This window comes from Zophobas morio, unplaced genomic scaffold, assembly GCF_036711695.1.
Source record: "Zophobas morio isolate AGI-343-1 ecotype UQ-CSIRO unplaced genomic scaffold, CSIRO_AGI_Zmor_V1 ptg000076l, whole genome shotgun sequence".
Classification (NCBI taxonomy): domain Eukaryota; kingdom Metazoa; phylum Arthropoda; class Insecta; order Coleoptera; family Tenebrionidae; genus Zophobas; species Zophobas morio.
In genome coordinates this window covers 2,440,754-2,453,243 of record NW_026972181.1, presented here as the reverse complement: position 1 = coordinate 2,453,243, position 12,490 = coordinate 2,440,754, and the positions used below count along the sequence as shown (strand labels likewise).

General features: G+C 43.6%; 2 protein-coding genes across 2 annotated transcripts; both read right to left on the bottom strand.

The window, feature by feature from the left end:
* Positions 1 to 4,045: 4,045 nt before the first annotated feature.
* LOC135143834 (uncharacterized) lies at positions 4,046 to 5,563 on the bottom strand. Its single transcript, XM_064075774.1, has 2 exons — positions 4,480 to 5,563; positions 4,046 to 4,380 (listed from the first exon to the last, which is right to left on the bottom strand). Exons 1-2 carry the CDS (start codon positions 5,561 to 5,563, stop codon positions 4,046 to 4,048), a joined length of 1,419 nt encoding a protein of 472 aa, XP_063931844.1.
* A 48-nt stretch (positions 5,564 to 5,611) lies between these two features.
* On the bottom strand, positions 5,612 to 7,449 carry LOC135143832 (uncharacterized). The gene is made up of 2 exons (XM_064075773.1): positions 6,845 to 7,449; positions 5,612 to 6,773 (listed from the first exon to the last, which is right to left on the bottom strand). Exons 1-2 carry the CDS (start codon positions 7,447 to 7,449, stop codon positions 5,612 to 5,614), a joined length of 1,767 nt encoding a protein of 588 aa, XP_063931843.1.
* Positions 7,450 to 12,490: the final 5,041 nt, after the last annotated feature.

The window sequence follows — 12,490 nt, the reverse complement described above, 5'->3', positions numbered from 1 at the left end:
TCTAAATCGCGGTGGGGCTCAAACAAGAGGTAAGTTTCCCCGATACAACGAACCCACCCTTAAACGGCTCTCCGCACGACCCCGTAGCCGCCGGAGCCCTATTTGTGTATACCAAACGATACACATAAAAGAATGGCGCGGCAACGTGGGGCTCGATACAACTTCGTTTGGTTAGCGTATTGTGGAATAATTTTGGGAACTTACCATTTACTTGTGCCACCTACTGCAGTACTATTTTTTAACGAGCAACAACTTTAACTCATTCTTCGTATTCGTTGGAGATTGGGTTCACGATTTAATTCCAATTAGCAACATTATTGCGTCATTATTCATTTTTGGTAATAAATCATTGGTTATTACTACCAGAATGCATAGTACGTTTAGGGCAAGAAACCTGTTACAAGATGAACTCGATTACGAACTACGTATACGAGGTGTGACCACAAGACGTGATGCCGGAGAAAAATGCAAAGTGCTACAAAGGCTTATTGATAAAGAGATAGCACAGCTTAAAGATCCATTCATTTTAGTCGATCCTGATTATGACTTTCGTACCGAACAAAACGTGATTAACGCCTCTGCTGTCATCTTCTGGAGAACCCCATCTTCCGTTTTTGGCATTAAAATCCCCCCCTACAATCACAGTTCTATTTTGCCGCTGATGTTCTCTGATCATCATTCCAGTTCTAGCCAGATATTTTTCCAATTCCCGTTCACTTCTGTTTGGAGAAAAATAACACGACACATATATAAGGTTTTCATTTCTGACTCATACATAACCTGGTCCCGGTCCATATTCCCTAACTTTTATTTTTTGCGTATCACAGACAATTATCACAGTTTCTTTACTAATATCATAGTAATGTTTATCACAGCTACGTTTTACATTCGGTTCCTGTATAAGGACTAGGTCTATCTCTTCTTCCTCTACTGTTTTCCACATTAAGTCCGTTGCTACACCTGACCTATTTAGGTTCACTTGTAGTAGCTTCAACGCCATTGATAGGTACGCCGCTCTCCCTCTTTTTTTTTCCCTACCGCCTCTTTATATTTTGCACAGGGCATAGAGTCGGCCCTATCTCCATCAACCTCACATACGTACTATTTGGGTTGATTTGTACATCCCTTTGCTTTATGTTCCCTATCCCCACATCTCAGACAGCTTTCCAGTTTTTTAAGCTCTCCTTTGCATTCCCTTTTGTTATGACCATACTTTTTACATTTTAGACACAGTTCTGGTACTATCAGCTCCTGTATCCTGTGTCTAAACCATCCAATCTTGATTCTAGGCTGCTTTAAGAGTATATTGGCATCATCTATAGACATTATCGCCATCGTAGTATACCTGTCTTTGACTTTCGTCGGTCTAAGTTCGTCACCTGAGAACTGGTTTGGCGCATAGACCAGGCCGCGTCCGAGGGATTTTCGCCTCTGCTGTTTGGTGCATGTCGCACTTGGGCGAAGCGAAACATAGTTTAGACTGAGTGCGGATTTGTCTCATGTCCAAGCAGAAATCGATACAGTACCGTTATCCGTTTTTAGGTACTCGCTTGCTGTTTTGTTTTTCAGCGTTAAGTTTGGGGTTTGGAACGAAATCGTAATCAGCTTTACGCGCAGAACAAGTAATATGGGAATGACTCATAATGTGAAATGAATAAAAAAGAGACTTAACAATTTTGATGAATCTGAAATAAAAAAAAAAACAACTGTAATTTGTGCAACTTTTTTTGTTATAGATGTTACAAATACTTTTGATTTTTGTTTTTTAACAAAGATTGAGTTTCAAATTATTAGATTTGAAATTTTACAATTTTAAATTTCAAATAGATTTGTTGCTCGATAAACAAATAATATAATTTTTTACTAAACAGTAACAATTTTGTTTAATTTTTTCTCGGGAATGATGAACTTATTTTCTTTAAAATTTTAGTGAACAAGATTTATAATGCTGCATACCAGTAAAAGAGTTCACAATTTTTTGTAGTATTCTTATTGGTAGAAACGATATTTCTACATCAATAATCATAGATAACAGATACTGTCTCGTCCCCAACTCCATACTTATTTATTGTTTAGCTTAAGTTTATCGTTTGGTGCAGTACTGCGCCCGCAACCCTCACTACACTGGTGACCGGTCTATTGCGGCCCTTTTTCTTTTGGTGCCCGCTTGTGTAGCAACCAGTCGAGTGGACTGGATGCGTTTTCGAGTTGTCGTAGTCGCACCGGCAACGACATAACCCGCCATATTATTGTTCCCGCTATCGCTGATCCCTCTATTATTATTCCCGCCATTGTTGAATCCGCTGTTGTTGAACCCGCTATTGTGGAACCGCTACAACCTGCAAAAGTGCATGATCCCTATTACGCGCACCTCTTCCGAGTGCTTTCTCCAGGAGCACCCCAGCCATCACCTCCAGGCCAAGATCACTCAGGACGCACAGCTCCACAACTGCTTAGTGGAGAGGTGGTTAAGGGTCAGAAGGGAGAACCAGATACGCTAGGTACAGCCTTGGGCTATGTATTAGTTGGGCAACATACCGCTAGTACTGGTAATACGAATCTTTCCCAAGCTGTTCAGAGAAAGGGAGGCTGTGGTGTGCGCACGTAAACTTGTACTATTTCTTTCCAGTACATTAGCTCTATGTATTAGCTTTCTGTCTATCATCTCCTACGTGCGCTTATCAACTTATCATAGACTCCTTTTACCTAAAATGTATGCAGTATTTCCCGCGCAAACCATGGAGCACCGAAGCAGTCAGATCTCTAGATTGCCTGGCCTCGTGATTTGTCACGTATTTTTAAATAACATACAGTTTTCTGAAATTGCCAAGAACTACTAAACTACAAAAATAAATAAACGGCTAAATTATATTCTCAAATTATAAGTCCGAATTAAACATGCAATGTGAAAAGTAGATGCCGTGAACCCTGGCATAAATTAAACGTCATTGTTTGCCAACTACATAATTCATTAAACTTATTATTTTAGTAAGGTAAGGTATTAAACTGGACAGAGACTTGAATACTTTTTTTACTGTTTTTAATAACTTTTGTAAATGAGTAGATATTTAATGTTACCGCTGCCGCCACGTGGCCGCCACTGGACCGGCCCCCGTGATGCTGGCGCCGCTGGCGTGGACCGGCGCAGAGAGAAGAGAAACAGCTGAGCGGAACGACGTAGAAAATATATGGCGTACCAGTGGTGCCTTGTATAACTTTTGTAATTCGGACACTTTTCTTTGAAATATATTATATTAATAATAAAGCAATACATATTATACGCAAAAAATGTATTTGCATGCTTTTGTATAAACTTCCTGCATTTATAATTTATGAACAGTATTGTGGACGATGCCCAATTGGTGTAATTTGATGTAAAAAGAGTATCATTACATTACTTCAAATTCTGTTAAATTTCGTTATGTAGTAGTACATCCTGTTTCCAAAATCTCATAAAATTAGGGTTATGGTAATTCAATCTGGATGCTTAGGGTAAAAACTCAATAAACAACAAATAAAAATGTATGTTATTTTATAAAATTTATATAACATTTACTGTTGTAAAAGTTGAAGATGACGTTATATGATAGTGAGGATGATTGCAAATGTTGGTCAGCGTTTTATCAACCGGAAACGAGAGACCTATGTTTTCGCATTATGGGGGTTATGAAACGTTGAGAAGCCATAAAAATAGCCAGTCGCCCGATGAACTTGATTACAATATTTCCTTAGCTTATGCTAGAGATGTAAAAAAAAAAATCAACAATAAGTCGTAAACTGTTAATAGCTATAAATTCGGAAATCATTATTTTTAAAAGATACAAGTCAAAAACGTATTAGGCATGATTGTCAAGAAACATTCCAATTCTGTTTCAAAATTTGCAAGCATTTTATGTCAAAAGCTGATTATTGTAAACGTTACAGTAGTAAATCATGAATATTTAAGTGGATTTTGCTTGGAAATTTTAATTTTCATATACTTTTACATTTTAATTTAAAAAATTAAAAATGTATCTGTAGCTTACCAGAGAGAGATAAGATGGACTTACCGAGCTGTGCGTCCTGAGTGATCTTGGCCTGGAGGTGATGGCTGGGGTGCTCCTGGAGAAAGCACTCGGAAGGGGTGCGCGTAATAGGGATCATGCACTTTTGCAGGTTGTAGCGGTTCCACAATAGCGGGTTCAACAATGGCGGGAATAATAATAGCGGGATCAGCGATAGGGGGAACAATAATATGGCGGGTTATGTCGTCGCCGGTACGACTGCGACAACTCGAAAACGCGTCCAGTCCACTCGACTGGTTGCTACACAAGCGGCCACCAAAAGAAAAAGGACCGCAATAGACCGGCCACCAGTGTAGCGAGGGTTGCGGGCGCAGTACTGAACCAAACGATAAACTTAAGCTAAACAATAAATAAGTATGGAGTTGGGGACGAGACATTCCGCCCACCAAAAAAAAACAAAAAGGGTTTTTTGTACTGCAAAGTTGCAGGAAGTGGACAAAGTTTGGCCACTGGGCGCCACCGGCGGTTTTTAAGGTGACAACCCGAACTATGCCATCTTGTCCGGGATGGAGAAGTAGGACTCGGGCTAGACGCCACTGCAGAGGGAGTATCAACTCGTTTTTAATAAGGACAAGGGATCCGACCGCGATAGAATTAGGTCTCTCGGCAGACCATTTCGACCGCTGAAGCAAATTATGGAGATATTCGGCACTCCATCGCGACCAAATACATTTGACAAAGCTTTGAACTAGCTGCCAGCGAGTTAAGCGGTTCACCGGCACGTCTGCAAGGTTCGGTTCTGGGAGTGCAATTAAAGGGGCAAACGTAAGAAAATGGCCGGGAGTCAGTGCGGTCAAGTCGTTTGGGTCGCTGCTTACAGGATGAACCGGACGGGAATTCAGCATTGCTTCGACCTGAGAGACTAAAGTTAAGAGCTCTTCGTAGGTTAAGATTTGGTGGCCTATGACACGGACTAGGTGGGTCTTTACCGATTTGACGCCGGCCTCCCACAAACCACCAAAGTGTGGAGCTGATGGCGGATTGAAATGCCAATGAATCTGTTCCGACTGTACAGCTTCGCGCATATATTGATCTAATTGTCTGTGGGCACTAATAAAATTAGTACCGCAATCGGAATAGATATGCTGGCATCTCCCTCGCCGCGCAAGAAAGCGTCGTAACGCCGCTAGGAAGGCGTCGGCGGTTAAATCTGAGACGAGCTCCAAATGTAGAGCTTTCGTCGCAAAACATATGAATAGACATAAATACGCTTTTAGCGTTTTAGCACCGCGCGTTTTGGCCATGGTAATAGAAAAGGGTCCGGCGTAGTCCACCCCAACTCGTAGAAAGGGTTCAATTTGAGAAAACCGAGAAGGAGGCAAATCCCCCATGCGTGGTTGAGTGGATACCGGTTGGGTACGGAAACATCTTAGACACTTAGACAGCACCCGTCTTATCGCGCGTTTGGCGGACATAATCCAAAATTGGTTACCGAGAAGGTAATGAACCGTCTGATGTCCAGCGTGGAGATATTTGCGATGCGTGTATTCTATGAGCATAGAGGTAAAACGATGCCCAGATGGTAACAAAGCGGGATAGCGTTTCGACTAGGGTAATGGAGCCTGTCGTAATCTACCGCCGACTCGAAGAATCTTTTGATCGTCTAAGAAGGGGGAGAGATTTTGAAAACCCTTCGGTAGCGGTTTTCCACGCTTAAGGAAGTCAATTTCCCTAGAAAAATGGAAAGCTTGTATATGTCGGACCACCGTCATCAAGGCTTCGGACCATTCCGATGAAGTGATATACGGGGGGGTGCTTTTAGTAGGTCTAGTCATTCCACGGATAAATCGGCGTACATAACAAAGAATGCGAATAATCTTCGGCAGAGATGAGTGCGTATTGACTAAGTCGTCCAATAAAGAGGTGGTCACTATCACATTACACGATTGCGTGCGTTCTTCGTCCTGAATGGAGACAGGGACAGAAGGCGTCGTATTATTGAGGGGCGTGCCGGACTTCAAAAAGGGGGGTCCCGCCCACCATAGGGAACTAACCAGTAACTCCTGAGGGTATGCCCCTCTAGACCCAAGATCAGCTGGATTCTGACCGGAAGGAACATAGTACGACGACGAGGAGGGCAGATGCTCTTGAATAAACGAGACGCGATTGGAGACAAATGTCTTCCAACGATGCGGCGAAGATTTGATCCAAGCTAGAACTATCGGGGAGTCTGTCCAAGCACACAGGCGATTAAAAGGAATTTTGTCTTTGTTAATTCGGCAAACCAGATTGAGGAACCGTGTTAGCAATACTGCGGCAGAAAGTTCCAGCCTTGGAATCGTAATCTTCTTGAGCGGTGCTACTTTGGATTTAGCACAAACAAACTGCGTGCGTGGTTCAAGCGTGGCGAACCTAAAAACCAAAAAAACTACGGCGGCATAGCCCTTCTCGGAGCTGTCAGCGAGTCCATGAATTTCACACGAGAGGAAATTATCGCAAAGGAGGCGGCGCGGTAACGAAAAATCGTTTAGAACGGAAAGATCCCTAGCGAAGATATTCCAAACGCGTAAAATATCATTCGGCGGGGCGTCGTCCCAAGCTAACTTGAGACTCCAGATGCGTTGAATTAAATGTTTTATGAAAAAAGTAAGCGGCGTCAATATGCCAAGAGGATCAAAAATGCGTGCGAGACTGGATAAAAGATGGCGTTTAGTGCACTTGCCGGGAAGAATGAACTGTAAATTTGAAAGCGTCGGATACGGGATTCCACTGCAATCCCAAGATTCTAAGAGTGTCACTACGATCTTCCTCTCGTATATTAATCAAGGCAAACATGAGACGGAGGAAGGTCAGAGACAAGCGAACAATCATTGGTATCCCATTTGCGAAGTTCAAATCCTCCACCCTTAAGGAGGGCAATAAGTTCATCTTTCAACGTTAAAGTTTGTTGATAAGAATTGTTACCAGTAACAATATCGTCCATGTACGTGTCCGTCTGGAGGGCGGCAGCGGCTAATGGAAACGACGAACCATCCTGCTCGCTCAATTGTAACAGAGTACGAATGGCCAGATAGGGAGCGGAAGAGGTTCCATACGTCAGGGTTTTTAAACGATAATCCTGAATGGGTTGTTCAGGAGTAAAACGCCAAATAATCCTCTGAAAATTGCACTGAACCGGATTGATTAAGATTTGGCGATACATCATTTTGATGTTGGCAGTCAAGACGTACGTATGGAGGCGAAAATTCAATAAGATAATGCAAATCTCCCTTTGAAGTTTGGGACCAATAAGAAGATGCTCATTTAACGAGGTTTGATTAGAGGATCTTGCGGTCGCCTTGAACACAACGCGCAGTTTTGTGCTTAAACTGGCTGGCTTAAGTACACAATGGTGTGGGATATAATAAGTGGCAATGGTGTCATCTGGATGAAGAACAGGTTCCATATGATTAAACTCTAATTTCGTCAGCTTCAACTGCCCCCTCAATCACCTATATTACAGTTTTTATTAATTGTTGCTTTCTGTCCTGGTCATTTTTATTTGTGTCTCCACTTTCCATTATGGTTATGGGTTCTGTTTGGGTGCTACCATCCTTCCTGTCTATCTTCCCAGTGTCTTCATCAGCTACGTCTTGTTTGGTAATGGGTTTCCCCACTGCATTAAGCATTTCTACTGTCGTGATCATACTAACTATGCTTCTTACTTTAATGGCAATTTCCCTGATCTCCCGTTTCGTGTTCGTATTTTCGCGTACAAGTTGATTTAGTGTTCTCGTATCCTTTTCGATGGCCTTTAGATTTTTGAAAAATTTTATTTTCAGGTTCAGCACGTCTGGTTCACCTTTAGAACTTTGAGTAGGTGTGTTTTCCCGTTTCCTCTTTATGGACCTATTTTCATCTTTATCCCAAGTAAAGTCTGGGATGGAAACATTTCTCGATGGTGTCGTTATCGGAGAGATTGGAGAAAATGGAGAATCGCTCTGGGTCTATCATGAATTTGAGTGGCTTTCCACTACCCTTACTTTTGGTTCCCTTATCGTTATCATTGTCCATGTCTATCTTATTCCGAATTCATTTTTTGATTGTGTTTGGTCTTCTCGGTTGTCTTTGTTTTCCATTTCGTTCCCACGCCTAGGGTCCAAATAAGAGTCCCTCTATGGCAGTGTGCGCACACCAAAGAGAAGGCATTAATACTGCAGGGTGCGCCCGGTGCACCGTAGGTTTTTGCGACTTCGCTGTCCGTTCTTTTATAGAGGTTGTCTCCTCGCGAGCCGGCCGATTAAGGCAAGTTCCCCGGCCAACGGGCCCCACAGACGCACCGCCGCCGCGTTTAGCGGCGGTTGTTGACTGTGGACCTTGGTTACGGTATGTGTCGGAAGGCTACGCTCCACCTCCCGCCTTCGGGTCGTGAAATTAGGTCCTATCCGTGACCATGCCGTGTCCGTTTTGCTAGTCCCTCCTCGATAGGATGCCACCTTGACGTGGTGAGGGGGCTTTTTACCAAGAACAGCCCATTCTTACTAGCTGAAATCGAGGTCATTCAAAATCCACAGCAGAGGTCTTCATCAGCGTTTTTGATTTCTTCGGAGGTTGTCTCCTTCGCTGCTTTATTTGGTCCGCGACGGCTATATTATTTCATCGTAACCCGCCGGCAAGCCGATGAGGGCTTTCCCTATCCGCCACCCGGGGGAGGCGCCCAGTAGGAGTTTGGCTTCTCCCCTGGGGACCTGACCTGACCTAACCTGACCTGACCTGACTTGACCTTTTTTTTCTGTAAAAGAGGAAACCCTCATGGGCACCAGGAACTTAGCTTCGATCATTCCTGTTAGTGCCAGGACTTTTACCGGCTAAAACTCCTTCCTCGACCAGCTGTTCTCCTACCTCCTTGAAACCACTTTAGCATTACTTCAGGGGGGTGGTTGGTCGTCACTTCCTTCTTCTTGTCCACATTCCTTATGAGCTTCCCTTCACATCCTTTCTCGTTGGCGTTCCTCCGCTTCTTTATCCTTCATTATGCTTTCGATTAGGTTTTTTACCCTGCCCCATTTCTACCACATGGTCAGCATACAGTTCATGATATTTTCCACCGTGAGCATGCACCCAATTTCATTCTGGGTTTTTCTCCTATTTTCTAGCCATTTCGTGCAAAAGAAAATCGCATGCTCAGCGGTGTCAGCAAGCCCACATTCCAGGCACCTTGGATCTGCAGCCTTCCCTATCCTATGCCGGTATTGTCCGAAGGCGCCATGACCACTTAGAAATTGCGTGAGCCAGAAGAACAGGGTCATTTCCTTCTGCCTATTGTACCACCGAGTGATATCCGGCATAAGGCGATGCATCCAGATATCCTTTTCGCTGTCAGACCATCTCTGCATTTCATGTAATAACTGCATCTTCTGCAACTCCTTCCCTGCATTTGTCAAACCTACGCTTCGATTTCTTTCATCAGCCATGAGGTCCAGAAGTATCAGGCCACTCAAAATTCTGGCCACTTCAGTGAAAATGGTGCAGTATCCTCAGTTTATTCGCAGAGCCAGTCCACGCTGGCAAGCGTCCACTCTCTTATGATACGCTTTGGTCTTCATCGCTGGCGCCCAAATCTCCGCAGCGTATAATATCATGGACTGGGCCACTGAACTCATGAGTTGTCTCTTGTCTTCTCCCGCCCCTCCAATTCTGGGCATTACTCTAGCTAGCGCCTTCGCCGTCTTCTCCGTCTTCTGGGTGACGTACGCCACGTGTTTTCCATACGACAAATGGCAGTCAAGAACCACACCGAGGTACTTGAGTTCTCTCTTGCTTCTGATCTCTTCCTGATCAATAGAAAAGTGAAAGGGGCAAAATTTTTTCCTTCCATTAAGAAAAATTGCCTCCGTCTTATCGATGGCAATTTTTAGACCCTTCTCCGTAATTTCCTTTTTCACCAATCTCAGTGCATGGTTCATGTTTGCCTGCAGCTCGGTTTCTTTCCTAGCAGTGGCAATTATTGCCAGGTCGTCTGCGTATGCTACCAGATGAACATTTCCGCGAACTGACAGGCTTAATACGCTATCATACGCGATGTTCCACAACGAAGGTCCCAAAACGGAGCCTTGAGGTACCCCGCAAGTAAGGGCTCTGCTGCTACCATCTCCCAAGTTGATGTACCGATCCGTTAAGTAACTGACTATCAGTCGCCTAATGTGTGCGGAAATACCTATTCTGGCAATTTCTTCATGTATGACCCCCCACGGTATGGAATTAAAGACATTCTTTACATCCACCGTGACCAAGGCGCAGATTCCACGTGTCTTCAAAGTTTTTCGTTTCTCTTTTGCGGCGTGTTGCAAACCTCTTTAATTGCGTCCACAGTGCGTGCAGCTGCGTCTAAGAGTTCTGCTTTGGTAAGCTGAACCGGCTCCTGTTCGTCTTCTACCGATATGAGTATTTGCTGTACAGGTATCATCGGGAATAATTGATCAACAATCTCCTTTTTTCTTTCGGGGCTCATTTTCGGCGAGGTCGCGACCTCAAGTTTTTTAGTGACTATTTTAACACCTTTCCCCCAAGGATCTGTATCTATCTCGTCGCACAGCTCTTGCCACCGCCTGGACTTTCCTTTCAATATTTTGTTGCTCAAGGTTTTCTTAGCTTCTTTATACGAGGCCGCATACTCCCTCAGGAGGGACGAGACATTTGCACAACCTTTTGCCCTAGTTCTTAGTTTAGTCAACTTCCTTCTTTTCCTTAGACATCCCTTCCTTAACATAGCAATTTCTTGAGTCCACCAGTAAACCTGCTTTTGTTTATGCATACTTCCTCCTCTCTTGGACATTGAATAATCGCAGGCCACTTTCACTGCCTTCATTAACTCCTCGACAATCCGGCACTTTCTAACGTACTCCCCAAATGTTTTGAATAGTCTGTTTTTATCGAGTCGCTGCAGTCTGTATCCATTTGCTCTGTAGTTCGTTCCTGTTTCATGCTGTAAATTCGCATCGGCTATTTCAAAATATACATATCTGTGATCACTACATGTTTCCTCCTCTAGCACCATCCATTGCACACATTTTTCCTTCATATGATCACTACACCATGTCAGATCTATATATGAGTATTTGCCATCCTTATGATAAGTGGACACTAACCCATCATTCTGCACTTCAAAGTTGTTCGAGGCGAACATAGCTTTTACAATCCCCCCCTCCCTTTTGTCTTCAGCCGTAGGTCCTCATAGATGTGACTTTGCATTGAAATTGCCCGCAACTACCACCTTCTTTTTCCCAATCTGCTTAAGCACATTGTCTAAACGCGTTACATAATTTCCATAGGATTCCGTTGATATGTTTGGCGACACATAACATGACATGTAGAGGACCTTTTCTACCTCCACCCCTAGCAATCCATCATGTTCGATTATTTTTATGTTTGCATGATTGTTTCTGACTTTCACAGCAACATCTCTCTTCCGGTCTGTGATCAATAAGGCATTATTCAAGATTACGTCTTGGTTATATTCGCTAGCAAGGATGATGTCGATGTTTAGCTCCCTTGCCGTAATTTCCAACATGCCATGTGCAGCGTAGCAATGTTTTAAATTGATCTGTAGTACTCTCATTTTTTTGGGGATAGTTAGGTCGTATACAACCTGACTCCCATTTCCGTTTATCTGTGAAACATTGCTCTCAGTTTCTTTTTTATTGCTCCCCTCTCGTCATATGTTTTGATGGACCTATTAAAGGGGGGCGAGGCAGTTATTGTCCCGCCCCCTCTTCGTTTTTTGCAGCATTTGGGTCATTTTGATTTGCTTCTCTTCCATATGGACTCTTGGAAGTCCGTCTTCTAATTTGTCCCTTCTCTGCGTTTCCCGGAGTTTCCCTCTGTTTTACAGCTTTCCTCATTTTTGGGCATCGTATCGACGTCAGCGCATGTCCTCGCTGATGATATATCAGGCATTCCAGTTCATCTTCGCACTCTTTTGCTCTGTGCCCTTCTTTTCCGCATCTGATACATAGGTCTTTCCTATCTGGGGTTTTGCACTCCCACTTCTTATGTCCAGTTTCCCAGCATTTAGTGCATCGGCTAACTTTCACCCTTACTCTGATCCTGCAGGATACTTACTAGGCCAACCTTAATCGTTTTATTATTCGTGATTTTCTCAGCATCGTGTTTTGCCACCAGTATGGTTGCCACTTTTGTGTTTCCAAATGCCTCCCAAATGGACGTTATTCTAGTTTTTTTCATCTCCTCCTCTGTTACACAGCGCCCCGTCTATTTCCTCCTTTGTGGTTAACTCCTCCAAGTTTTGAAGATGGAACATTGTAGTTCCTCTTGCCTTGCCCCCACTTCTTCTCATCTCCATGCCTTTCAGATTCTTGGAGATCTGCCCTTCGATTATCTGCATCGTATCTCCTTCATTTTTCAGTGTTATCAAGAGTGCGCCGTCCTTAGTCTTACGTACTCCTCTGATATTGTCCCTCACCTGATTGGCATCGATGTTATTTTTA

Coding starts and splice junctions, on each gene's coding strand:
- LOC135143834 (XM_064075774.1), bottom strand. CDS start 5,563: ATGCTCATAGAATACACGCATCGCAAATATCTCCACGCTGGACATCAG. Junction 4,381..4,479: donor CCACTTCCTGCAACTTTGCA/GTACAAAAAACC, acceptor CGTTTGGTTCAG/TACTGCGCCCGCAACCCTCG.
- LOC135143832 (XM_064075773.1), bottom strand. CDS start 7,449: ATGGAACCTGTTCTTCATCCAGATGACACCATTGCCACTTATTATATC. Junction 6,774..6,844: donor CTTGTCTCTGACCTTCCTCC/GTCTCATGTTTG, acceptor TTGGGATTGCAG/TGGAATCCCGTATCCGACGC.